This window comes from Nycticebus coucang, chromosome 4 (genome assembly GCF_027406575.1).
Source record: "Nycticebus coucang isolate mNycCou1 chromosome 4, mNycCou1.pri, whole genome shotgun sequence".
Lineage (NCBI taxonomy): Eukaryota > Metazoa > Chordata > Mammalia > Primates > Lorisidae > Nycticebus > Nycticebus coucang.
The window spans coordinates 83,640,524-83,667,611 of record NC_069783.1 but is presented as its reverse complement, the minus strand read 5'-3'; the positions used below and the strand labels follow the sequence as shown (position 1 = coordinate 83,667,611).

General features: G+C 39.6%; 1 protein-coding gene across 1 annotated transcript in view; it reads right to left on the bottom strand.

Annotated features, from left to right (window-relative positions):
• KCMF1 (potassium channel modulatory factor 1) overlaps window positions 1–27,088 on the bottom strand; it is an 86,054-nt gene that overhangs the window by 31,159 nt on the left and 27,807 nt on the right. The window contains exon 2 of the mRNA XM_053586787.1: window positions 2,968–3,135. Coding sequence (XP_053442762.1) covers window positions 2,968–3,135 — 168 coding nt within the window. The remainder of the gene's footprint in view (window positions 1–2,967; window positions 3,136–27,088) is intronic.

Sequence of the window (27,088 nt, the reverse complement as noted above, 5' to 3'; positions counted from 1 at the left end):
TCACTAAAAAAAAAAAAAAAAAGTATTAAATATCTCATATAGTTTACTGAATACTGTACTGAAAGTGAAAAATAGAATGGTTGCATGGATACCTGAAGTACAGTTTCTACTGCATGTGTATCACCTTTGCACTATTATAAAGTCGAAAAGTCAGGGACTGTCTGCACCTAGGAAAATATATGATGAAAGAAGTACAAACTTTATACTCTGGTAACTACAAAACTATGTTGAAATTTTAAAAGAACTAAATAAACAGAATCATATCTCACGCTCACAGATCAGCAGATTTAGTATTAAGATGGCAATACTTTCTTATCTACAGATTCAATATAATCCCTATTAAAATCCCAACTGGCTGGGGTGGTGCCTATGGCTCAGTGGGTAGGGTGCTGGCCCCATATACTGAGGGTGGCGGGTTCAAACTTGGCCTCAGCCAGCTAAAACAGCAGTGAAAACTCCAACAAAAAATAGCTGGGCACTGGGGCAGGCACTTGAGTTTCTCGAGAGGCTGAGGCAAGAAAATTGCTTAAGACCAAGAATTGGAGGTTGCTGTGAGCTGTGATGCCACGCACTCTACCAAGGGCAACAAAATGAGACTCTGAACAAAATGAGACTCTGTCTCAAAAAAAAAAAAAAAAAGAAAAAAAAAATCCCAACTGGCTTCTTTGTACAAATTGACAAGTTGATCCCAAAATTTATACAGAAACTCAAGGGATCCAAAATATCCAAAACAATCTTGAAAAACAACTAAGTTGGGAGATGCACACTTCTTGATTTCATAGCTTACTATCAAGCTACAGAAATCAAGGCAATGTAGTATTGGCATAAAGCTAGATATACAGATCAGTGGAACAGACTGAGTCTAGAAATAAATCCTCATTTATAGTCAACTTATTTTCAACAAGAGTATCAAGATAATTCACTGGGTAAACAGTCTTTTCAACAAATGATGCTGGGACAACTGAATATTCATAGGCAAACAATGAAGATGGCCTTCTATAGCAAAGTCAAAACTTCTTTGCTTCAAAGCATACCATGAAGAAAATGAAAAGAAAACCTACAGAGGCTGTGCATGGTGGCTCACACCTGTAATTCTAGCACTTTGGTAGGCTGAGGTGAGTGGATTGTTTGAACTCAGGAGTTCAAGAACAGCCTGAGCAAAAGTGAGACCCCATTTCTACTAAAATACAGGAAAACTAGCTGAGCATCATGGCAGGCACCCGTAGTCCTAGCTACCCAGGAGACTGAGGTAAGAAGATCTCATGAGGACAAGAGTTTGAGGTTGGTGGGAGGTATAATGCCATGGCACTCTACCCAGGGTAACAGAGTGAGGCTCTGTCTAAAGAAAACGAGGGAAGGAGAGAGGAGGGGAGGGTAAGGGAGGAGTGAAGGAAGGAAGGAAGGGAGGGAAGAAGGAAGGAAGGAAGGAAGGAAGGAAGGAAGGAAGGAAAAGGAAAGAAATGCCTCGCAGTGGCTCATACCTGTAATCCTAGCACTCTGGGAGGCCAACATGGGTGGACTATCTGAGCTCAAGAGTTCAAACCAGCCTGAGCAAGAGCAAGAGATGCTGTCTCTAAAAATAGCTATGCGTTGTGGTGTGTGCCTGTAGTTCTGGCTACTTTTGGGAGGCTGAAGCAAGAGGATAACTTGTGCCCAAGAGTTTGACATTGCTGTGAGCTATGACATTACAGCACTCTACTGAGGGCGACAAAATAAAACTCTGTCTCAAAAAAAAAAGAAAGAAAGAAAGAAAGAAAGAAAAGAGAAAAAAGAAAAATTTTACAAATAATTTACCTAATAAGAAACTTGTATATGGAATAAAGAACTAATATAATAATAAAGACACATTATCCAATTAAAAGTGGACAAAGGGTCTGAATAGCTATTTCTTCAAAGGAGATATACAAATGGCCAATGCACAAGAAAAGATGGTCAATCTCATCAGCCATCAGAGAAATGCAAATCAAAACTGCTTGAAGTACCACTTCACATGTACTAGGATGGTTACCATCAAAAGACAGATCATACTAAGTGTTGGCTAAGTAAGAAACTATAGCTTTTCTTATGATAATATCTTCTAATTAGCTGTAGAAACGATCTGCTTTTTAATCATTAGAGCAGTAACTAGTACTTGTGTGCTGTTAATAAGAACAGTTTGAGGCTCAGCAATCATAGCTCAATGGTTGGGACGCCAGCCACATACACCAGGGCTGGCAGGTTGAAACCCGGCCTGGGTCTGCTAAACAACAACAACTGCAACAAAAAAACAGCTGGGCATTGTGGCGGGCGCCTGTAGTCCCAGCTACTTGGGAGGCTGAGGCAAGAGAACTGCTTAAGCCCAAGAGTTTGAGGTTGCTCTGAGCTGTTATGCCATGGCACTCTACCAAGGGCTCTGCGGCTCTGTCTCTAAAAGAAAACAACAACAACAACAACAAAAACAAGAACAGTCTGACATTTTTCTCTACGGAAGTACTCTTCTATTTCATACCTTCTTAATTGTGTATATTCCTGAATGGTTTTCATGAAGAAACTAAGATTAAGAAAGAGAATTCAGGCTCGGCACCTGTAGCTCAGTGAGTAGGGCACGGGCCACATACACCAAGGCTGGCAGGTTCGAGCCCAGCCTGGGCCTGCTAAACAACAATGACAACTGCAACCAAAAAACAGCCAGACATTGTGGTGGGCACCTGTAGTCCCAGCTATTCCAGAGGCTAAGGCAAGGGAATCACTTGAGCCCAAGAGTTTAAGGTTGCTGTGAGCTGTGATGTTATCGCACTCTACAGAGGGTGACATAAAGAGACTGTCTCAAAAAAAGAGAGAATTAATTAAAATATAAAAAGATTTATTTTTAACAAGTTTGTGGTCTCATGTATGCTCTTACAGATAGTTTAGGAATATTTTGCCTTTTTCACACAAATACACAAAATTCTAAATGATATGTTACTAAAATTTGAATTAAATACTTACCAAAATCTACCCTTGTTAATATGCACTGCATTGGGTGGTCAGTTGTATGCCTTGTTGTTGTTGCACCACTTTCATAACAAGATGCACAAAGATCGTAATCGTAGCAAATTAAACACTTATATCTGCGACCTCGAAAATTTCCTTTTAAACATGCATCACAGCTGACACCTATTAAAAAAAAGAAATAATTTTAACTATGCAGCTGCAAAAAGCCACTCTCCATTTCATCGTTACAAATGTTTCAGGTACTCAATTAACCCCATATATCCTTTCCAAAATGACACAACAAAATATGGGAATTTCCAGCAGTGTGGTAGATTTCATTACTCTGATTTATACTCCTAATAAAAATAGTTTAAAATGTTTAATAAAATGTAAAAACTTCTTTAAAAATGTCTTGATAAGCCAACAGGTGGGTAAAAGCCAACTGATCACTAGCACTAAAAGGGACTTTTCACTTTTCACCCTGAAGGCATTTGCCAAAACAGGTAAACTCTAAGCTTAGATTTCCACAGCACTGCACAGGAAACAGAGACCATGGCGTGAAGTGCTATCTAACAGGAGATTCCTCATAAAGCTCAGACCCTAATAATATGTGAGCTAGGAATTCTCCCTAAGAGATTATAAAACTGTAGTAGTGAATCCCCCGACCCCCATGCCACTAAATAATAACAAAGCACCCTGAAAGAACATAATTATAAACCAGCCCTCTTGTAGGTTTTATAACCCAATTCTAACAAATGGTTCCAAAATCCTCAGGCAAGAACTGAATTTGAAGGAGTCTTAAAATTGGTATTGCCACCAAGCATCTGGCAGAAATAAACTTCCAAGGAAAGAGTTCATAGTTTAAATCATAAAATAGACACAAGAAAACACCACCAGGAAGAACTAGCAGAATCATGTCAGAATTAGATATCAAATAATTTTTATTATGTTAAGAGAAATAATTTTTATTATGTTAAGAGAAATTAAAAGGCTCCTGAAGAGGCGACCAGCAGATCTGAAAATGAACCAAACAACTTCCACTGCGCGCACACACACACACACACACACACACACACACACACACACACAAAACCAAGTTAAGGCTGGGTGTGGTGGCTCACACCTATAATCCTACCACTCTGGGAGGCCAAGGTGGGTAGATAGCCTGATCTTAGGAGTTCAAGACCAGCCTGAGCAAGAGCAAGACCCCTGTCTCTACTAAAATAGAAAAAATTCAGCCGGGCGCTGTGGTGAGCACCTGTATTCCCAGCTACTCAAAAGGCTGAGGCAGAAAGGAGTTTGAGGTTGCTGTGAGCTAGGCTGATGCCATGGCACTCTAGCCTGGAGCAAGAGTGACTCTGTCTCAAAAGAAAAAAACAATGTATATTTTTGGGACACCCTCTGTGTGTTTGAGTATGTGTGTATGTGTGTATTTTTATCCTGCAAAAGCTGATTAGCCAAATAATAAAATATGTAACTCATCAAGTTGTACTAGTCATACTGAGTCATAAAGAAGCTCAGACAATGACTAGTTTGTAAAATATAAAATGTAAAACTAGCACAAGCTTCATCATGAAGTTATGGTGGGATATTTGTAATCCCCCCCACTTCATCATGTTTACCCAGCAAGATGCTAATGAAAATGATAGCAGAGTTTAATCCCAATTTGACACTGACAGTGCTAAACCTAAATAAAAATAGTTTATATCTGACAATCCCTACCTGAACACATTCATTTGTTCTACCTTTATCTTGCATTTGGCAGTTCTGTAAAATAAACAAAACCTATGGGACGGCGCCTGTGGCTCAAAGGGGTAGAGCTCCGGTCCCGTATGCTGAAGGTGGCGGGTTCGAACCCAGCCCTGGCCAAAAAAAAAAAAAAACTATGAATAAAAATTAGAGGAGAAGAATGCCCTCTAGTGGGAACAGATTTTTTAAAACTACTGAAATAATATCTAAAATCTTTTTTGTTTTTAAAAGATGAAACAAAGAGGTTTTTATATTTATTTCTTTACAGCTTTTTAAGGGGAAAATCTAAGGATACAGCAGGTTGACATAGGTTTTACTTTTGATTTGAATTAATTTTTAGATAGAGAATAAAGTTGGTGAGAGGAAAAGGTCAACAAAGGGCAAGTTACCTGTCAAGAAACACAATGAGAGAGAATACAACAGGAAGTCAATCCCACCTGAAATCTGAAGGTGTGGGATTATATTGTCCTTGCCATTGACAATGAGTTCGGATTTCAAGATACCATGTAATTTGGGGATGAAGGGCAAGTCCTCTTTTCTTCTTCTGTAAAATGGCTCTTTATTATCTCTTCAAGGCCCATACATCTCTCCAGAAAATGTGACTTTTTAAAAAAAGATTGTGTATATATTACATATGCTATACAATGATTTTAATATAGAACTGCACAAAGAACTATTATTACTAAATATAACTTTACAATAATAAAGACAATCTCCAAGAAGAGGATCGTTGCACAGATAGTTGAAAAACTGTGTAATCCCTTGAAGAGGATCTCAGATGAACATAAAAGCAAGTAAAGAAATAAACTATTAGTAACTTAGCGAAAAGGAGAACTAGCTAGAATTATTTTGCTATAAAAAGATGGTCAAAGGATACTTCTAGAAGTGAAATTGTTGGAGGAAGGGAACCTAAGACTAGGAGTAGAAAGTTCTTGCCTCTTCTATTTAAGAATCATAGAGGAAATATAAACAATTATCCTCTGCAAAAGTAATTTTAGGGTTTGTTTCTTTTGTAAAAACCTATTGTAAGATTAGGAGGAGCCCCCAAATCTGTTAAATACACATATAACTCTATAATGTGTACTTTTAAAAAGTATGCCTTGTGTTCACTCAATAGGAGAGAGAAATGGGGTACCTAGTCTCATACAAACATAACTGTCAAAAAAGGCCTATATAGCTAGAGATTCCAGGAGCAGAGATAAGAGAAATGAAAAAGAGGGTATAAATTAGGAGAGAGCAAGATCCAGAAGAAAGAGGACTGGGTGACTGAGAAGAACATTAGTATAAAGGAGAATACAAGAAGTACGTTTTGCATTATGTGCACTCTTCACACTTTGTAGTTTGGCTCGAAACTTTGATACATTCACCCAGCAATTTAAAACAGCCCTTTCTGTACTGGGAATCAGCTTTTCCACTTTTACTTTTTTTTTTTTTTCAGGTGGAATTCTGCAAATTCTGTGATATTTGACAACAGGAGCATCCATTCATCTTTTCACTACTTATCTATGTGAGCCAAGATAGAGCAGTCCGCAAAAAAATTTACGAGAAATATAGCAGTGAATACACTCTAGTGATATTAGTAGCAACCTTTTTATTTACTACATGCTAGATGACACATGCTACCTTTACCAATCTTCACAAAGTCATGAAGTGGTTGGAAAATGTGATAAAATTATTTTCTGGATACACATGATTCTATGTTCTTTTTTTATTGTTAAATCATAGCTGTGTACATTAGTGCAATCAAGGAGTACAATGTGCTGGTTTCATATACAATCTGAAACATTCCCATCAAACTGTTCAACGTAGCCTTCATGGTATTTTCTTAGTTATTGTATGTGGACATTTGTGTTCTGCCTTTACTAAGTTTCACCTGTACCCATTCCAAGATGCACCATAGGTGTGGCCCCACCCATCACCCTCCCTCCACCCTAACCTCCCCCCTCCCTTCCCCAAATAGTCTTGTGCCATAGTTGGGCTATAGCCTTCATGTGAGAGCCACAATTTAGCTTCATAGTAGGGCTGAGTACACTGGATACTTTTTCTTCAATTCCTGAGATACTTTGCTAAGAAGAATATGTTCCAGCTCTATCCATGTAAACATGAAAGAGGTAAAGTCTCCATCTTTCTTTAAGGTTGCATAATATTTCATGGTATACATGTACCACAATTTGCTAGTCCATTCGTGGGTCGATGGGCACTTGGGCTTCTTCCATGACTTAGCAATTATGAATTGGGCTGCAATAAACATTCTGGTACAGATGTCTTTGTTATATTGTGACTCTTGGTCTTCTGGGTATAAACCTAGTAAAGGAATTATAGGATCGAATGGCAGGTCTACTTTCAGGTCTCTAAGTATTCTTCAAACATCCTTCCAGAAGGAACGTATTAGTGTGCATTCCCACCAGCAGTGTAGAAGTGTGCCCTTTTCTCCACATCTATGCCAACATCTCTGGTTTTGGGATTTTGTTATGTGGGCTACTCTTACTGGGGTTAGGTGATATCTCAAAGTAGTTTTGATTTGCATTTCTCTGATGATTAAGGATGATGAGCTTTTTTTTCATGTGTTTGTAGATCGTGTGTCTGTCTTCTTTAGAGAAGTTTCTCTTCAAGTCCCTTGCCCACCCTGACATGGAATCACGTGTTCTTTTCTTGCTAATACGTTTGAGTTCTCTGTGGATTCTGGTTATTAGACCTTTATTGGAGGTATAACCTGCAAATATTTTCTCCCATTCTAAGGGCTGTCTGCTTGCTTTACTTACTATGATCTTGGCTGTGCAGAAGCTTTTTAGTTTGATCAGGTCCCAGTAGCGTATTTTTGATAATGCTTCAATTGCCTGGGGAGTCCTCCTCATAAAATATTCACCCAGGCCGATTCTTTCAAGAGTTTTCCCTGCACTTTCTTCAAGTATTTTTATAGTTTCATGTCTTAAGTTTAAATCTTTTATCCAGTGAGAGTCTATCTTAGTTAATGGTGAAAGGTGCGGGTCCAGTTTCAATCTTCTTCTACAGGTTGCTAGCCAGTTTACCCAGCACCATTTGTTAAATAGGGGAATCTTTTCCCCACTGAATGTTTTTAATTGGCTTGTCAAAGATCAAATAAAGGTAAGTAGCTGGATTCATCTCTTGGTTCTCTATTCTGTTCCAGACATCTACTTCTCTGTTTTTTTTTTTTTTTTGCCAATACCATGCTGTTTTGATCACTATCAATTTATAGCAGTCTCAAGTTTGGTAGCGTGATTCCTCCTGCTTTGTTTTTATTGCTGAGTAATGTTCTGGCTATTCGAGGTTTTTTCTGATTCCACATAAAACGAAATACTATTTTTTCAAGATCTTTAAAATATGACAATGGAGCTTTAATAGGAATTGCACTAAAATTATATATTGCTTTGGGTAGTATAGATGTTTTAACAATGTTGATTCTTTCCAGCCATGAGCATGGTATGTTTTTCCATTTGTTAACATCTTCAGCTATTTCTTTTCTTAAAGTTTCATAGTTCTCTTTGTAGAGATCTTTCACGTCCTTCGTTAGGTAAACTCTCAAATATTTCATCTTCTTTGGCACTACTGTGAAAGGAATAGAGTCCTTGACTGTTTTTTCGGCTTGGTTATTCTTGGTATATATAAAGGCTACAGATTTATGGGTGTTGATTTTGTAGCCTGAGACATTGCTGTATTCCTTGATCACTTCTAAAAGTTTTGTAGTAGAATCCCTAGTGTTTTCCAGATATACGATCACATCATCTGTGAAGAGTGAAAGTTTGATCTCTTCTGACACTATGTGGATACCCTTGATAGCCTTTTCTTCCCTAATTGCAATGGCTAAAACTTCCATTACAATGTTAAAGAGCAATGGAGACAATGGGCAACCTTGCCTGGTTCCTGATCTAAGTGTAAATGATTTCAATTTAACTCCATTCAATACGATATTGGTTGTGAGTTTGCTGTAGATGGCCTGTATTAGTTTAAGAAATGTCCCTTCTATACCAGTTTTCTTAAGTGTTCTGATCATGAAGGGATGCTGGATATTATCAAAAGCTTTTTCTGCATCAATTAAAAGAATCATATGGTCCTTATTTTTTAGTTTGTTTATGTGCTGAATTACATTTATAGATTTACGTATATTGAACCAGCCTTGAGACCCTGGGATAAATCCCACTTGGTCGTGGTGTATAATTTTTTTGATGTGTTGTTGGATTCTGTTTGTTAGGATCTTATTGAGCATTTTAGCATCAATATTCATTAGTGATATTGGTCTATAATTTTCTTTTCTTGTTGGGTCTTTCCCTGGTTTGGGGATCAAGGTGATGTTTGCTACATAGAATGTATATACACAATTCTAAGCTGGTTCAAATCTACCTAACAAAATAGGTAGGATAATGTATTTAAAGAGAAAGGAGTTTAATTCATTTCTAAAAGTTTTCAGTAGAAAAGAAGTTGGCACATTTTAAAATGACTGGCTTGCTTTATTTCAATGAACTGGTGTACACTTTTGTTTGTAGAAATGCATCCCTGGCCTGGTATCAGTAACAATTGACTTGCTCATGAGTGAGCTTGGGAACTGCCTTTCAGAGCCTCTTATTTGGAAATAGAGAAGCTTCTATATTACTCAATCTACTATTATACTCAGCCATGATTAGAGTTGTTTTCTGACTCATAAAATGAAGGAAGAGGAGGTATATAAGGAGTGCCTTGTATTGTAGGGATTCAATAAATATCTGTTGAATAATGAAAAGAGGAGACATTTCCTAGAGGAATTAGATAAGAGCTCAAAAAGAGAGATGGGAAAAAGGGATTAATGTGTATCTGTAATAGACTTCTTGATGTAAGAATTTCTGAAAACTGAAAGTAGAGGGTGTTAAAGAAGAGATAAACAACAGGTACTTGTTTCCTACAGAAGGGAAAAAATCCAAGTAGATACAAATGCCACACCAAGTACTAGAAGTAGGCCACCAGGTGGCAATATGAGCCCAGGAGAGGTGGGATGCAAATTGAAACAAGTAACAAGGTAGTTGGGTGGAAAGCAGTTTTTGAAGAAATGCCCTGTCAGCCATGGTTCTGTGATAACAATTAAAACCCATATACATGCAAAATTCAGTTTAGTTGCTTTAAATAATATATACTAGATAAAAACTACTGTGCTATTTTTAAAACCTTGCAGGCAGGTCTGTGGGCAAAGGCAGAAAGAGCTTGGTTTAAGTGCTATCACTCCCCAAAGACTAGATCTTTAGGGAAAGTTCTCATTTCTACGACCGCACTGGCATTTTACAGAGATATGTGAAGAGAACACCTATTTAAGAAATACATTATACTTCAAACATTTTTTTTTTTTTTGAGACAGAGTCTCAAGTTGTCACCCTCTGTAGAGTGCTGTGGCGTCATAGCTTACAGCAACCTCCAACTCTTGGGCCTAAGTGATTCTCTTGCCTCAGTCTCTCAAGTAGCTGGGACTACAGGCGCAGCCACAATGCCTGGCTATTTTTTGGTTGCAGTTGTCATTGTTGTTTTAGCTGGCCCAGGCCGGGTTCCAACCGGCCAGCCCAGGTATATGTGCCTGGCACCCTACTCACTGAGGTACAGGTGCTGTCTAAACTTCAAACTTTTAAGGGATGGTATGAAAAATTAAAACACTTAAAAAAAGACAACGAGGCAGAAGAGAATCTCCCTCAAATCACCTCTGGACTAACAATGTTCCCTCAAGAACCAATCTGGTCACTTCACTATTGGGTCAGTGAATAAATCTGAGGCACACAGATACTTGTTCCAAAGGCACACAGCCATTAAGTGGCAAACCAGTGATGAAGAGAAAACATAACTTCTGACAGAAATCTTTTTCCCCCCAGAAAAGAGGGGTGGAGGTGCCTTCAGAACTTTTTATTATGGTATAGAGTATTTAATGTCCTGCTTATTATTTTTCACTCAACTTTTTATTTTCTGAGACCTTAATTTTACCAACTGCATAGCTTCTTTAGCATGGAACTCTGAGGTTGAAGAATTATTCTTTTTTTTTTTTTTTTTTTTTTTGTAGAGACAGAATCTCACTTTATGGCCCTCGGTAGAGTGCCGTGGCCTCACACAGCTCACAGCAACCTCCAACTCCTGGGCTTAAGCGATTCTCTTGCCTCAGCCTCCCGAGCAGCTGGGACTACAGGCGCCCGCCACAACGCCCGGCTATTTTTTGGTTGCAGTTTGGCCAGGGCCGGGTTTGAACCTGGCACCCTCGGCATATGGGGCGGCGCCTTACCGACTGAGCCACAGGCGCCGCCCGAAGAATTATTCTTGAGGCAGGTAGATTTATTTCTTTTCATATAACCACCAACACAGCTCTACCTAATGTCACTATTCTGTAAGTTCTTACTCTAGAGTAGTGTTTTCTCAACTCTGTGAAAAGCCATGTGCCATATAGGTAAATATTTTAAAACCTTACCATCTCCTTTATTTAAAATTTTAATAAGCTAGAAAACTGTGTTGTATTTCACCCCTTCAAATCAATGCAGAATAACAAATCAATATGCTTTTCAAATACACAATTTTTAGTTTTTCCAAACACATAAAGAAATTTGGCATAAATATATCTTCAGACATGGGAATCAACAACCTATGACACAGGACATCATATCTCTAATGAAATACTGGAACACTACACTTCCATGAACCAGACTTACATATATCAACAGTATAAATCCCCACAAAAACAAAGATGCAAAAGAATACTTATCATATAGGAAATTATATAAATTAAAAAATACACACACTACATAATTGTTTTAGGATATACACCTAGGTGGAAAATACACTGAAATGTGGATGGGTAGTACACACATCACCAGCAAAAAGTGATGACCTGTGAGAGGCAGGGAGAAAGGGAAGTAAAATGAACGGAATCAGAAAAGGGTACAAAGTAGAATTAGTCAATATCTACAATGCCTTAGTTCTTTCTGTATATTTAAGATGTTTCATTAAAAAAAAAAAATGGAAAATTCTCTATCCCATCTCAACATAAAGAAGCATGTAAGATGACTTTTGGTGGCAAGATGGCTGGTTTTATGCTGAAGTATAAATGAATAAAATAGTCAGATCTAGTAAATACAAGGAATAAAAATAACTTTCTGTGGTTCCCAGAGTTGGATTCTACATCCTATACTTGTTAAATTCCTGTATAACCTTAATCACTGAATTTCCAGCTAAGTACTTACGGTGTATAATTTGGGCATGCTAGACAACTTACAGGTAACAGAAAGACTGCACTATTGGGTACTGACAACAGGCTCTAGGAGCTGTTCAGAAAGTATTATACACTTGGCCAATAATGTATAATAGCAGGAGACAACTTCTAGCCTGTAAAGACAGACTACATATTTATGAAACAAGAATGTCATTTCAAACAACTGAAAGGTAAAACATATTTAGTGGGGTTTTTTCCCCCCTTGGAATGGCTTGGTCTGTTATTTAATCACTTTTAAACTGATTTTCTGCAACTGTTTGCGGTGAAGACCTTCAGAAAAGTGGAAATCTTTAATGTATCCCAAGATGTATAAAGAGGGAGCAGAAAACATACTGCTTGTTAACGTGTTTAATGATATTTGAGCTAGAAATGTCTGCACTTGTATTTGTGGTGGATTCCCAGTCAAGTCAGACACATGACAGCTCTTTCTATTGCAGTGGGAAAGACTTGCCCTAGATCTCCTTCAGGAGGCCATTTCGCACTGACTTAATATTATTGGTATCGACAAAAATTTGAGCACTTATGGCACAGTGCTTCAGGCTTAATGGGGAATAAAGGAGTAGTGAAGACTACTGGACAGAGATTTATAGAAACACAGCCAACATATAAAAAAGATGAAAGAGCTACTCGGGAGGCTGAGGCAAGAGAATGGCTTGGGCCCAGGAGTTGGAGGTTGCTGTGAGCTGGGTGAGGCCACGGCACTCTACCGAGGGCCATAAAGTGAGACTGTCTCTACAAAAAAAAAAAAAAAAAGATGAAAGATGTCCCGTTCTGGCTAGGGGAGTATAACACCCTCACCCTGACACAACTCTTTAGAGACCAAGCAGTCTCTGAAGTTTTAATGTTTCCTCTTCAAAACACTAAATATATGCCTTCAAGTCCTTTTGTTCCAATGTCCCCTACACATAAAGACTCTAAATCCAGTCTCCCAAATCTACCCTACACGTCCTCCAAATTCTACCTTCAACTGTTAGGTTACTTTCCTTTGTATCTGCTCCAGTTCTTTCATGAATTTTTTCACTAAAAGGACCTACAGCAGATATAAAACTCTTGATAGGACTGGAAATAATTGATACAAAATACAGAGACTACTCTAGCAATGGGGAAAAAGAGGCACAGTTTATGTCTGATGTAGAATGCGTGCTAGCCATTTTAGATATGTTTAGTCTGAGGTGATAATGAGACACACAGACTGAAAGTTTTAATAAACGGCTAGTTAGGCTGATCTGATCTTTGGAAGAGATGTATCACCGAGAGTGATATACAACAGAATGGAAAAGAAAGAAGGAAAGGATTAAACATGAAGACAAAATGAGGGAAATGGACAGTGCTTATATGGTTTGAAATGAATATGAAATAAAATGAGGTATTCAAATACACTATAATGGCCAGGCATGGTGGCTCAGTCCTGTAATCCTAGCACTTCAGGGGGGTAAAAGGAGAAGGACTGCTTGAGCTCAGGAGTTCAAGACCAGCCTGGGCAACACAGCTAGACCCCATCTCTAAAAAAAAATTAGCCAGCCATGGTGGCATACACCTGTAGTCCTAGCTACCCGGGAGACTGAGCTGGGAGGATTGCGTGAGCCTGGGAGTTGGAAGTTGCAATGAGCTATGACTGCACCACTGCATTCCAGCCTGGGCAACAGAGTGAGACCTTGCCTTAAGACAAAGCCCCTCCCTCCCCCCAAAAACCCTCCTAACAAATATAGTATAATTATGTAAAACTTAGACTGACTTTAATATAAATATTATTCATGCTTCTTCCTTCCACTTATGAACATTTCCAGCCATGATTCTGAGCAGTATGACCCTAGTAGGACAATTCAGGTTATTCTGCTTAACAGTGTACCATTAATGACTTCAAAAAGCAATACTCAGAAAACAGTTCACCCACTTAAAAACAGTATGGCAATAAATCGAATTTAGAAAATTTAAGACCAAATTGAAGAACATGCAAACAAATACTGACTTTATCAGCAAGAAAAAAGTCATTGCGGACTATAAAGAGATTGCCTACCTGATCTTCACTTTCCTCATAAGTAAAAAACAAAGAAAAAAAAAAGGGAAAAATATAATCTCTGCTTTCAGAGCCATCACAGGCACATCACCATTAATCTCTCTTCCTTGCCTCACATATCAAGGACATGTAAAGTAAATAGTGTGCTGGTTATTGCTGCTGTTTCTCAGTTCCAAGGCTACTACTCCTTCTACAGTCTGTTCTATAATGCCTGGTCTAGGAAATGGTTTTCAACCAGAGCCATTTTGCCCTCCAGAAGACACATGGTAATGTATGAAGACACTCTTAGCTCTAACAACTGGGGGGAAGGGCTACACGCATCAATTTTGTAAAGGCCAAGGATTTACTAAATACCCTACAAAACCGGGCACAGTGGCTCATGCCTGTAACCCTAGCACTCCGAGAGGCTGAGCCAGGTAGACTGCTTGAGCTCAGAAGTTTGAGACCAGCCTGAGCAAGAGAGAGACCCTGTTTCTGCTAAAAATAGAAAAACTAGCCAGGTGTTGTGCTGGGCGCCTGTAATCCCTGCTACTTGGGAGGCCGAGGCAAGAAGATGGCTTGAACCCAAGAGTTTGACACCATGGCACTCTACCCAGGGCAAAAGAATGAGACTCTCTCTCAAAAAACAAAATAAAAATAAAAAGATGAATATCCTACAAACATAGAACAGCTCCCAAAACGTCAGCGATGCCAGGGTTGAGAAACCACGGTCTCTGGGACCTAGCAATCCCATTATTCTGACACCCTTGTAGATTACTTCTGGTTTACATTCTGCCACTGGGAGTCCCCAGAGAGAAAAGAAGAGGTCAGCATCCTCCTGCAGCAGAGAGGCTCCACCATCAGCTTCTTTAGGCACTTGCCTCACCAGCCAGCTGCATCCCCTCCTACTCAAAAGGCCAAAACGTCAGCGATGCCAGGGTTGAGAAACCGCGGTCTCTGTGTGTAGATGGGCAGAAGGCCTCTGATCTTACAAATTCTAGGAACTCCATTTTTCCCCTTTTTGTAATGATGGAAATGTTCTACATCCATACTATCCCATGTAAAAGCCACTAACAATTTTTTTTTTTTTTGAGACAGAGTCTCATTTTGTCACCCTTGGTAGAGTGCTGTGGCATCACAGCAACTTCAAACCCTTGGGCTTAAGCAAATTCTCTTGCCTCAGCTTCCCAGGTAGCTGGGACTACAGGTGCCTGCCACAATGCCCAGCTATTTTTAGAGACAGGGTCTCACTCCAGCTCAGGTGATCATCCTCCACTCCCCCGCCTCCGCCTCCCAAGTGCTAGGATTACAGGTGTGAGCCACTGCACCCAGCCCTGCCACTAACAATTAAAACGCCTTGTCAGATGAATGGGCCTAAAAGCGTGATCGTCCAGGGACAACGAGCACACCTAGGGAGCACCCAGATATTGGTATCTAAACAACATCATCCACCAGGAATCCTTGGAAAAACCAGTGATTCTAGAGGTTGAGCAGGGCCAGTACATAAGCCCAGAATATCCAGTTCTAAAATGATTGACCCAGAAATAACCCAGAAAGAACAATGAGGGATGTCAAAAGGACATAGAGGAAACCCTAAAGGAGTTCCCATTGGCCAAATCTGGGACAATACGAGCATCAAAATAAATAATGAAAGCAGTCAATTATAACCCATTGAATAATACAGTAATCCAAGACTCCATACTGTTAAGAGTAAAGCATAATGAAGGAAACAGGACAAAAAAATCTTCCAGTGGTAATTATACTGACTAGTACTTGTATTCCAACTCCTCCTTCACTAATACTGGAATAGTGCTGTTCAATATGAAAGCCACTAGACACAGGGGACTATTTAAATATAATTTACTTTTTTTGTTGTTGTTGGTTGCAGCCATCATTGTTGTTTGGCAGGCCCAGGCTAGATTTGAACCTGCCAACTCAGGTGTACATGGCTGGCGCCTTAGCCACTTGAGCCATAGGTGCTGAGCCATAATTTCCTTTTTTTTTTTTTTTTGCAGTTTTTGGCCGGGGCTGGGTTTGAACCTGCCACCTCCAGTATATGGGGCCAGCACCCAACTCCTTGAGCCACAGGCACCACCATAATTTACTTTTTAATTCATTTTGTTTTCCAGTCTTGTTCTGTTGCCCTGGCTAGAGTGTAATGGTGTCCATCATAGCTCATTGCAACATCAAACTCTCCTCTGCCAATCTCAGCCTCCCAAGTTGCTGGGACTATGGACACATGCTACCATACCTGGCTAATATTTCTTTTTTTTTGTAGACACAGAGTCTCACCTTATCGCCCTCGGTAGAGTGCCGTGGTGTCACACAGCTCACAGCAACCTCCAAATCCTTGGGCTTAGGCGATTCTCTTGACTCAGCTTCCCAAGTAGCTGGGACTACAGGCGCCTGCCACAACGCCCGGCTATTTTTTGGTTGCAGTTTGGCCGGGGCTGGGTTTGAACCCACCACCCTCGGCATATGGGGCCGGTGCCCTACTCACTGAGCCACAGGCGCCGCCCTAATATTTCTTTTTGTTTTGTACAGATGGGTTATCTTGCTCTTGCTCAGGCTGGCCTTGAACTTCTGACCTTAAGCAAGCAATCCTCCCACCTTGGTCTCCAAAAGTGCTAGGCTTATAGGTGTGAACTACTGCACCTGGTCTAAATGTAATTTATTAAAATTAAAAAAAGTTTTAAATTCAGCTCTTCAATTGCACTAGCCACATTTCAAATGCTGATGTGGCTAGAACTCCTGCATTGAACTGTTGTGCACTGGACAATGGCACTTGTGACTCAACCATAATTTTGTAAAAATAAAGTCTAGAATAGTCCTAAGACAGAATCTGATTTTGTTCCTTTCTAAAACTTAAAATTTTGTAATAAAATTGACATAAAAAAACCAAATTCACAAGGATAAGGAGAATAGAAATAAATAGCAATAAAATTTTGGAAGCTGGAAAGGAGAAGTAGGTAATAAAATTAGGAGACTGGAAAAAGCTGAGTTGTAGTATGGGCAAAGGGTAAAGCTAAGAAACAACCCAATTTAAAATGCAGATTCAACAAAATGTCTACAACTGGAAGTTATCGGGTAGTGCTGGAACTAGGATTAGAGAGGAGAATTGCTGAAAATGAAAGATGGGTAAAAGCTCTTTGAGAAGCAATGAAATTTCTAAGCTATCTTTTCAATATTATACTCCACTTCCAGTGGAAAGCAGAAGTTTATTCATTAAAGAGGGTCTCTGACCTAGGGAATTCTAGGCATCACTGACAACAGAACAAAGTGCATACTTTACTAAGAACAGAGGGATTAAGTAACTAAATCATATCCAAAACAGGAAGAAAGGAAAAAAGAACAGAGACAGACAAAAAAAAAGCAACAACAACAAAAAAAACAGATGATAAAGAGAAGAAAATCGGGACATTAGTCTAGGAGTTTTAATATCCTGAAAGTGAAAAAATGGAGGGAAGAATCCAACAGAATAATTCAAGAAAACTTCCCAGAATAGAGAATATACAAGTTGCCAGACTGAAAGGGCCCAGAGTACTAAACATACAGAGAATAAAAAGAAACCTATAGCAATCACATGTCACAAGAGCAGGCCTCAAAACAGAGAGATTCTACTGGTTTCCAGGAGAGGGGATACAGACAAGGAGTAGCGCCGGCACACACAGATCAAGAATCTGATGTTTTCTACAGGAATACTGGACAAAAAATAATGTACTATGTCATGAAAGTTCTGAAAGATTTCTAAATTAAAATTCTATGCCTAGGAAAGATACCATTCAAGTATGAAAGTTCTCAGGCCAGGCGCGGTGGCTCATGCCTATAATCCTAGCACTCTGGGAGGCTGAGGCAGGTAGATTGCTTGAACTCTAGAATTGGAGACCAGCCTAAGCAAGAGAGAGACTGTCTCTAAAATAGCAGGGTGCCAGGGAGCTTGAGGCAAGAGGATGGGCACTTGAGCCCAAGAATTTGAGGTTGCTGTCAGCTTTTACCCAATAGCACTCTACTGAGGGCAGGGGAACAAAGTGAGACGCTGTCTCTGTAAAAAAAAAAAAAAAAAGAAAGAAAGAAAGAAAAAAGAAAGTTTTGGAAAAAATACTTCCCATGTAACTTTTCTTCCAGAAACTACAAAAGCATATGATACCACAAGAGTAGGAGGGGGTAATAAAAGGAGAGATGGAATTTAGGACTCAGTACAACAAGTATGAGATGAAATGAAAATCACCAGGAAGATGGTGAAGGGACATTTATCACGAAGAGCCATAAAACAGGTAAGGGCAACTACTCCTCCATACTGGCAGAGGGACCCTCAGAAGTCCACTTTTGGGTGAGGATATTGTTTGTTTTATATGATTACTTAAGAGTAACATACAGAAAAGGATACAAGGAATTTCACTTGGATTTCACAAAGTGAACACATGCTGCGTAATCAACACCTGGATCAAGTAAGAGAACACTGCCAGACCCTAAGGGTCTCCTCATGCTCCCCTCAATTAACTCCCCAAGGTACTATTCCTGAACATACTAATGTTCCTGTTTTATTTACATATTAATACATACATAAACATAAATCAATACTTGCAGTGCCTTCACACATCATGCCAGTATAAGGTCTCCAGCTTATGTCATACGAGGCAATGCTCTGTATTCTTGTTTCTGACCTCATTCTGTAAACAAGTGTTCTTTTAATGGTCCACTTAGCACCATGATTCTTACCTTTTTGTGCTGTTTGTTGGTGATTTTGTTATTTAAAATGGCCCCGAAGCATGATGCTGCAGAGTGTTCAGGGCCCTTGGGTGAGGGCTAGGGTTAGGACCTAGTGTTCCTAAGCACTTACATGCCTGTGATCTGTGTCACGGAGAAAATATGTGTGTTAGATAAGCTTCGTTCAAGCATGAGTTACAGTGTTGTTTGCCATGAGTTCAATGTTAATGAATCAACAATATATAATAAAGTGACTTTCAACAGAAAGACACATAAAACAAGGTTATAGACTGATCTGCTAATAAAAATATTGTGATCAGAGGTTTGCAGGAACCTAACTTTATACTTCTAGGAGCAGAGGTTCAATATTAGCTAATTTGGCATTCATAACTTTATAGAACACAACTAGCACATATAACAAGAATTGACCATACAGACACACACAAAATGCCCTGAGCTTACCTATTCTGTGTATGGCTAAGACAGGACTAGATATATCAGAAGTAAAACTACAGAGAAAGGCAAGAAGATGATCAAAACAAAGGTCTGAGTAATGGGTATGAACATGTGTATGAAATGTTATATTTCTTAACTAACCTTTTGACTGTGAACAATGCCTGTAGGTGTTCAAACAAGCTGGGGTTTTTTCTGCTGCGAATGAAGCCTGTGAGCACATTTTGTTTCTGTGAGTTCTAAAGTAAAAGGGATATGTGTATGTTTTATTTCTCTTTTTTACTGGATACATACCTTTTGTACACTCTTCTGAATGCATGACACATTTCTCACATGTACATAAAAATTCCATTCTCAAAGAAAAGGACTGGATAGGTAGGTAGCTTAAAAATAGCATTTTTTTTTTTTTTTTTGAGACAAAGTCTCACTTTGCCACCCTCAGTAGAGTGCCTAGGTGTCTTAGTTCACAGCAACCTCAAAATCTAGGGCTCAAGTGATTCTCTTGCCTCAGCCTCCCAAGTAGCTGGGACTACAGGCACCCACAACAATACCTGGCTATTTTTAGAAATGAGGTCTTGCTCTTGGCTCAGGCTGGTCTTGAAACTGTGAGCTCATGCAATCCATCCATCTTAGCCTCCCAGAGTGTTAGGCTTATAGGCGTGAGCCACTGCGCCTGGCCAGCAAATATTGTTTAAAAAAAAAAAAAAAAAAATTTTTATTTATTTTTTTTTTTTGAGACAGTGCCCCATTTTGTTGCCCCAGCTAGTGTGTAGTGACATTATCATAGTTCACTACAACCTCAAATTCCTGGGATCAAGCAATCCTCCTGCCTTAGCCTCTGAGTAGCTAGAACTACAAGCATGTGCCACCACACCTGTCTAATTTTTTTGTGTATTTTTTTATAGAGATAGTCTCACTGTATTGCTTAGGCTGGTCTCAAATTTCTAGGCTCAAGTGATCCTCCTGACTTAGCCTCCCAAAGTGCTGGAATTATGAGCCATTATGCCAGGTTTTTAAAAAGGCAAACTTACTGTAAGAAAATGAGAATATTTTTATATGTCTTGGTGGGCAACGCAGGCCTTTCTAAATAACAGAGGGAAACCGAAACCACAAATGTGGAAACGCGAGTACATTGTAAATTTGATAATAATTAAGTATAAAACTTTAGTATTGGCAAAAGGTCTCATAAACAATGTCCACTGAAAACAAGTGGGAGAAATATCTGTAATAAATATAACAAACAAAAAATGGCCTCCTAAAAATTAAGAGAAAGTCCAAAGGGGGGGAGGGGTGCCTAACAACAGAAAAATAGGAAATGATATATGACTAAGCATTATTAAAGAGGAAGTATGTCATTCAAATACCTCTTTGGTAAATAAAAAAAGTCCGCTTAGCTAACAATAATTTACTGTATATTTTCAAATAGCTACAAGAGAGATTTTGAATGCTCCTAACATAAAGAAACAATGTTTGAGGTGATATACTAATCACTCAGATTTGATCATTACATTCTGTACATTCATTGAAATATCACTTTGTACCCTATATATAAGTACAAGTATCAAGTGTCAATTAGAAATAAAGTATCTCTATAATCCTACAAAATTTTCAGTCCTCTTCAAGTTTAGTTCAGCACCTTGTTCAAGCAAGGCTCATGAAAATCTCAAAGCTGAAAATTCAGGCATAACCAGGAAAATAAAAGGTAAGCTAACATTCATTCTTATTAAGACTGATCCTGTGCCCACTCATCTCCCTCCAAGAAATTCAGCTGATCTCATTCTGCAAGAGTCTAGCTTAGGCACTAACCAGTTGGTATATTTAGCGGTCCCCTCTAATCCTCAGTTTTGCTTTCTTTCTTTCTTTTTTTTTTTTGTTTTTTGTGGCAGTTTTTTAGCCAAGGCCGGGTTTGAACCCACCACCTCTGGTATATGGGGCCGAGGCGCCGCACAGCCACAGGCGCCGCCCTTTTGTTTTTGTTTTGAGGCAGAGTCTCACTGTGTTGCCCAGGCTGGAATGCAGTGGTGTGATCACAGCTCACTGAAGCCACCAACTCCTGTGTTCAAGTGATGCTACTGTCTCAGACACCTAAATAGCTGGGACTACAGGTATGTGTTACTATGCCTGGCTGATTGTTCTTATCTTCTGTAGAGACAAGGTCTTGCCCTGTTGCCCAGGCTGGTCTTAAACTCCTGAACTCAAGTAAGCTTTTCTCCTTTGCCTCCCAAAGTGCTAGGATAATATAGGCGTGAGCAATCATCCTCAGCCTGAGGTTTTGCTTTCTGAGGTTTCAGTTATCCATGGATGACAGTAGTCCAAAAATATGAAGTGGAAAATTCCAGAAATAAACAACACTTAAGTTTAAATTGTACACTGTTCCAAAATCTTGTTTAGTCTCACCTGGGAAGTGAATCATGCCTTTGTTAAACATAGGTGCACTATAAACCTTCCCACTAGTCACTTAGTAGCTGCCTCAGTTATCAGAAAAACAAAGTATATATATAGTTTGGTATCCGTGGTTTCAGGCATCCACTGGGGGGTCCTGGAGTGTATCTCTTGTGGAGAAAAGGAGGACAACTCTAAGGAAGGCAGAATCAAGGCTCTTTGTGCCCTATGCTAACATGCTTTCTACCTCCTCACCCAGTTACACATTTGCTACATCTTCTTTCCACTGGTCCAATTATCATACATCATGGTAAGTTTAAGGTGCTGTACTTGACCCAATTCTACACAATGTTTTTACTGGTGACTTAGAAAAAGGCAGAGAACATATTTATAAGTTTGTGTATAAAAGATAACAGTTAAAATATTAGACAACATGGCTCAGTGCCGATAGCACAGTGGTTATGCAGTAAGGCGCCAGCCCCATATACCGAGGGTGGCAGGTTCAAACCCGGCCCCGGCTGAACTGCAACCAAAAAAAAAAAAAAAAAAAAATAGCCGGGCGTTGTGGTGGACGCCTGTAGTCCCAGCTACTCGGGAGGCTGAGGCAAGAGAATCACTTAAGCCCAGGAGTTGGAGGTTGCTATGAGCTGTGTGATGCCACGGCACTCTACCAAGGGCCATAAAGTGAGACTCTGTCTCTACAAAAAAAAAAAAGCACAGTGGTTACAGCACCAGGCACATACACCGAGGCTGGCGGGTTCAAAACTGGCCTGGGCTAGCTAAACAACAATGACAACTGCAATAAAAAAATAGCTGGGTGTTGTGGTGGGCGCCTGTAGTCCCAGCTACTCAGGAGGCTAAGTCAAGAGAATCACTTAAGCCCAAGAGTTTGAGGTTGCTGTGAGCTGTGACACCATAGCACTCTATCCACGGCAACATAGTGAGACTCTATTTCAAAAAAAAAAAAAAAAAAAATTAGGTAATAGAATCGAGATCAAAAGATGGACAAATGGATGTACAAAACAAGATGAATTTTAAAAGGGACTCATATAAAGTCTTGTCTTTGGAATAAACAGCAATTCATGTGGTAAAAATTTCTAGATGAATTAATTAAATAGAACCTCAGCTTCACTATTAACCCAAGATGAGATGCAGCTGCTATAGCCAGCAAATAAGCAAGCACACTTAGGCTGCATTAACAGCTGTACAAGATCCATAACTAATATTTCTACAAATTTTACCTGTGCCAGACTATATGTGAAGAACTGAATTCAGTTCTGTGTGTCTTGTTATAAAATGGGAAGCAAGTACACTAGTATATTGAGAGAACAGCAAAGTATCCAGATACTATACCTAACGAACAAAAAATCAGACAAAATGGGCTGTTTAGCTGAAGGGCAGGAGTAGGCAGTTCTGAGAGAGGTAAAACAGCTTCACCTAGAGCTGGCAGCAAGGTGCACTCAATTCTCTTGTAGCTACTGAGGTCAAAAGCAAGAAGCACTAAATGCAACAGAGTATCCTGGATTCTGTAATGAAAAAGGGATTGGGGGGAGGGCAGAAAGGGCATCCAAATAAAGTCTAGAGTTTAGGTAGTAGTAATAATGTACCAATGTTGGTTTCTTAGTTTTGACAAATGCTCCATGGTAATGCAAGATGTTAACATTAGGTAAAACCAGGTGAAGGGTATATGAGAACTCTGTGCTGTCTCTGCAACTTTTCTATAAACCAAAAATTATTCCAAAATGAAGTATTTTTAAAAAACAAGCAAAAATAGGTGCAGGGGTGACGCTATGGCTCAGTGAGTAGGGTGCCAGCCCCATACACCGCGGCAGGCAGGTTCCAACCCAGCCCCGGCCAAACCTCAACAAAAAAATAGCTGGGTGTTGTAGTGGGTGCCTGTAGTCCCAGCTACTCTGGAGGTTGAGGCAAGAGAATCACCTAAGCCCAAGAGCTGGAGGTTGCTGTGAGCTGTGATGCCATAGCACTCTACCCATGGCGAAGAAGTGAGACTCTGTCTCTTAAAAAAAATAAAAAATAAAAAACTAAGCAAACAAAGAGACAGATGGTTTAAAGGATGATTCTCTTAGAGCAAATGCTCTGTGAATGCATATGTTGGGCTCAGATATTAAAAGACAAACATGTTTTTGAAAGGGTTTCTGCATATTTCATAGGACACTGGTACCATCTAAATTGGAGGGCAAATAAGTTTAGCAGGGCCATTAACATTTTTCTTAGAATATGAAAACCAGAATGCAAAGAATGAAGCTAACTGAAGCAGATCCATTAACACTAGGAAAGCAAAAATTCTGTTTTTGCAACAATGTCGCAATCAATTCTTCCTACCAGTTTTGGGGAGGGTGCCAAAGTCCTAGATGGTTTGGTCAATAACAGGTCTCAGAATGACACCTGTCAGTAAACATCTGCCTACATGAGTTTTTTCAAACTATAGGTCATGATCAAGTAAAATCAATTTAGTCACTCTAGCTGTCAAATAGAAGGCATCACCCACATAGGGCATTACAAAACTCTGTAGAGGGTTATTTTTTGTCACAATGATTGGGGGCCACACTGGTATTTATTGGGGGAAAAGTGCCAAAGATACTAGGCATCTCGCAATGTACAGAAAATACAATAAAGAATTATACAGCATCCTCACAGCATTTTCCAAATCTCCCACTAGACATTCAAGAAGCAAACCAAAAAATAAGTAACAAAAATCAAAACTTTAAAATTATCTAAACATAATACCTAATTCCATTTTTCAAATAAACACAAAATATTATTTGCAGTTTCAATAAATACTTACTTTCCAGGTATGCCACAACCCCTAAGTTAAGAAAAGATTGTTTTGTTTCATTTATAATTTTTTTATAAAAGACTATTTAGCAGGTGGTGCCTGTGGCTCAAAGTAGTAGGGCACGGGCCCCATATACTGGAGGTGGCGGGTTCAAACCCAGCCCCGGTCAAAAAAAAAGACTATTTAGCATTTCAGAGAATCTGAAAATGAAGCTCTTTGTAGGAGCTGAGTTTCCAGTATAACATAGCTAATCAGACTGCTTTCATAGCTGTTACTTCTAAATATGTAACAGAGACTTATTTCCAAACATTGTTAAATTAGTACAGCCTTAGGAAACAGCCTTGCAAAATTTTATTAACATAAAAAATTCACATCAATGACATCCTATACAGCAGACCCTCTCTAGTTGACCCCCTCCTTAAGCTGACCTAATTTTCATAGATTGGACATGCATTGCATGTACTCAGTGGAGGTTCCTCATGTTGACCACCTCCATATTTTGACTAATTCATTACAGTTGTTTAGATAAGTCAATTTACAGAGGTTCTAGTATATTTAATTGTTTATGATGTAATGACTAGAAACCTGTTGTAAAAACAGTAAACTTATTTGGGGATTGCTATTATTTTCTTTTTATTCTAATAATGTCCTCTAAAGTCTACCACACAGTTGTTACTGTTTCTTTTTCCAATCCATCCTGTTCCTCATCGTCAATCACGGCCCACAGGCCACATGAGGTGGTGTGATTGTATTTGTTCCAATTTTGTTTTTTTACTTCAAAATAAGATATGTGCAGTGTGCATAAGAATTTGTTCATAGTTTTTTTTTTTTTTTTTTTAAACTATAGTATGGCCCTCCAACGGTCTGAGGGACAGTGAACTGGCCCCCCCGTTTAAAAAGTTTGAGGACCAGGCAGCACTTGTGGCTCAGTGGGTAGGGCGCCAGCCCCATATACTGAGGGTGGTGGGTTCAAGCCCAGCCCCGGCCAAACTGCAACAAAAACTGTGGCGGATGCCTGTAGTCCCAGCTACTCGGGAGGCTGAGGCAAGAGAATCGCCTAAGCCCAGGAGTTGGAGGTTGCTGTGAGCTGTGTGACGCCACAGCACTCTATCGAAGGGAGAGACTCTGCCTCTACAAAAAAAAAAAAAAAAAGTTTGAGGACCTCTGTGAGGCTGGGTATAGGTTGATAACCATGGGTTCCACAGGTTTTCTCTGGGATTTCCTTACTTCCTTATTTCACGCTAGATCATTTCACAAAGAATTATTTTGACTTCTAAGGCCAAACTCGTTGGTGACTATGTGAGAATACCTGTTGACAGTTTATAATTTGTTTTATGTTACCCCCACATCAAATAAGATTATTTACCCTTTTCTGTTATCATATATAAATAATTTTTTTACTTATCTTAACAAATTTCTTTCTAGTAACTGTCCATATCTCTATTTCATTTTCTTACACTACTATAGTGTGTAGTGCCGGAAAACGAAAAATCTTCTGATCTTATTTCTTTTAAATCCAAAGTTATTTAAAAGTAGGCACAGGCACTCAAACCATTTCAATGCAATGTCTAATTGTAGTTAAAGACTTTTTCTATCAACTTTATTTTAGGCTAATCAGCAATTGGTTAAAATTTTTTACCATGGCAGCGCCTGTGGCTCAGTCGGTAAGGCGCCGGCCCCATATACCGAGGGTGGCGGGTTCAAACCCGGCCCCAGCTGAACTGCAACCAAAAAATAGCCGGGCGTTGTGGCGGGCGCCTGTAGTCCCAGCTGCTCAGGAGGCTGAGGCAAGAGAATCGCTTAAGCCCAGGAGTTGGAGCTGTGTGATGCCATGGCACTCTACCGAGGGCCATAAAGTAAGACTCTGTCTCTAAAAAAAAAAAAATTTTTTTTTACCAATTTTATTTGTTATAAAAATAAATTGAGACACCGGGTCTGGGTCTGACAGAGTTGAGAATCACTAATTTAGTAGATCTCAACCAGAATTTCTAAAATTATTGGACTACACTGCAACAGTTAGGGTATTATTTCATGAAACTTTTTTTTTTTGAGACAAGAGTCTCAAGCTGTTCCCCCTGGGTAGAGTGCTGTGACGTCATAGCTCACAGCAACCTCCAACTCAGGCTCGAGCCATCCTCTTGCCTCAGTTTTTCTATTTTTAGTAGAGACAGAGGTCTTGTTTTTTTTTTTTGCTCAGGCTGGTCGTGAACTAGTAAGCTCAAGCAATCCACCCCCCTGGGCTTCCCAGAGTGCTGGGACTACAGGCATGAGACGCTGGAGCCCGGCTGTCATGAAACTTTTGTTTCGATTATCTGTGGGTTTTTTGTACAATAACAATGTATTTTTTTTGGTATAAGTCAAGGCCAATTAAGTTTGCAAGCCTTTGTTAAAAAGCTCCTCCAACCCCAAAGGCCTTTTAACACCTGACGATAAGGCACAATAACTGAGCAGACCACACTACTGAACAATTCTACAAGGTACCTCACACTCCACAAAGATCTCTTCCCTTCCCCTCTTGGAGCAGTATGACTCTGTAATCCATCTGCCACCTCATCACAATCCCACCCCGCTTTCTCTAAGGGGATACCTTCACATTCCTTGCTTCCTACCTCTGTGCTTTCTTATTTTTTTTTTTTTTTGTAGAGACAGAGTCTCACTTTACCGCCTTCAGTAGAGTGCTATGACGTCACAGCTCACAGCAACCTCTAGCTCGTGGGCTTCCGCGATCCTCCTGCCTCAGCCTCCCGAGCAGCTGGGACTACAGGCGCCAGCCACAACGCCTGGCTATTTTTTTGTTGCAGTTCGGCCGGGGCTGGGTTTGAACCCA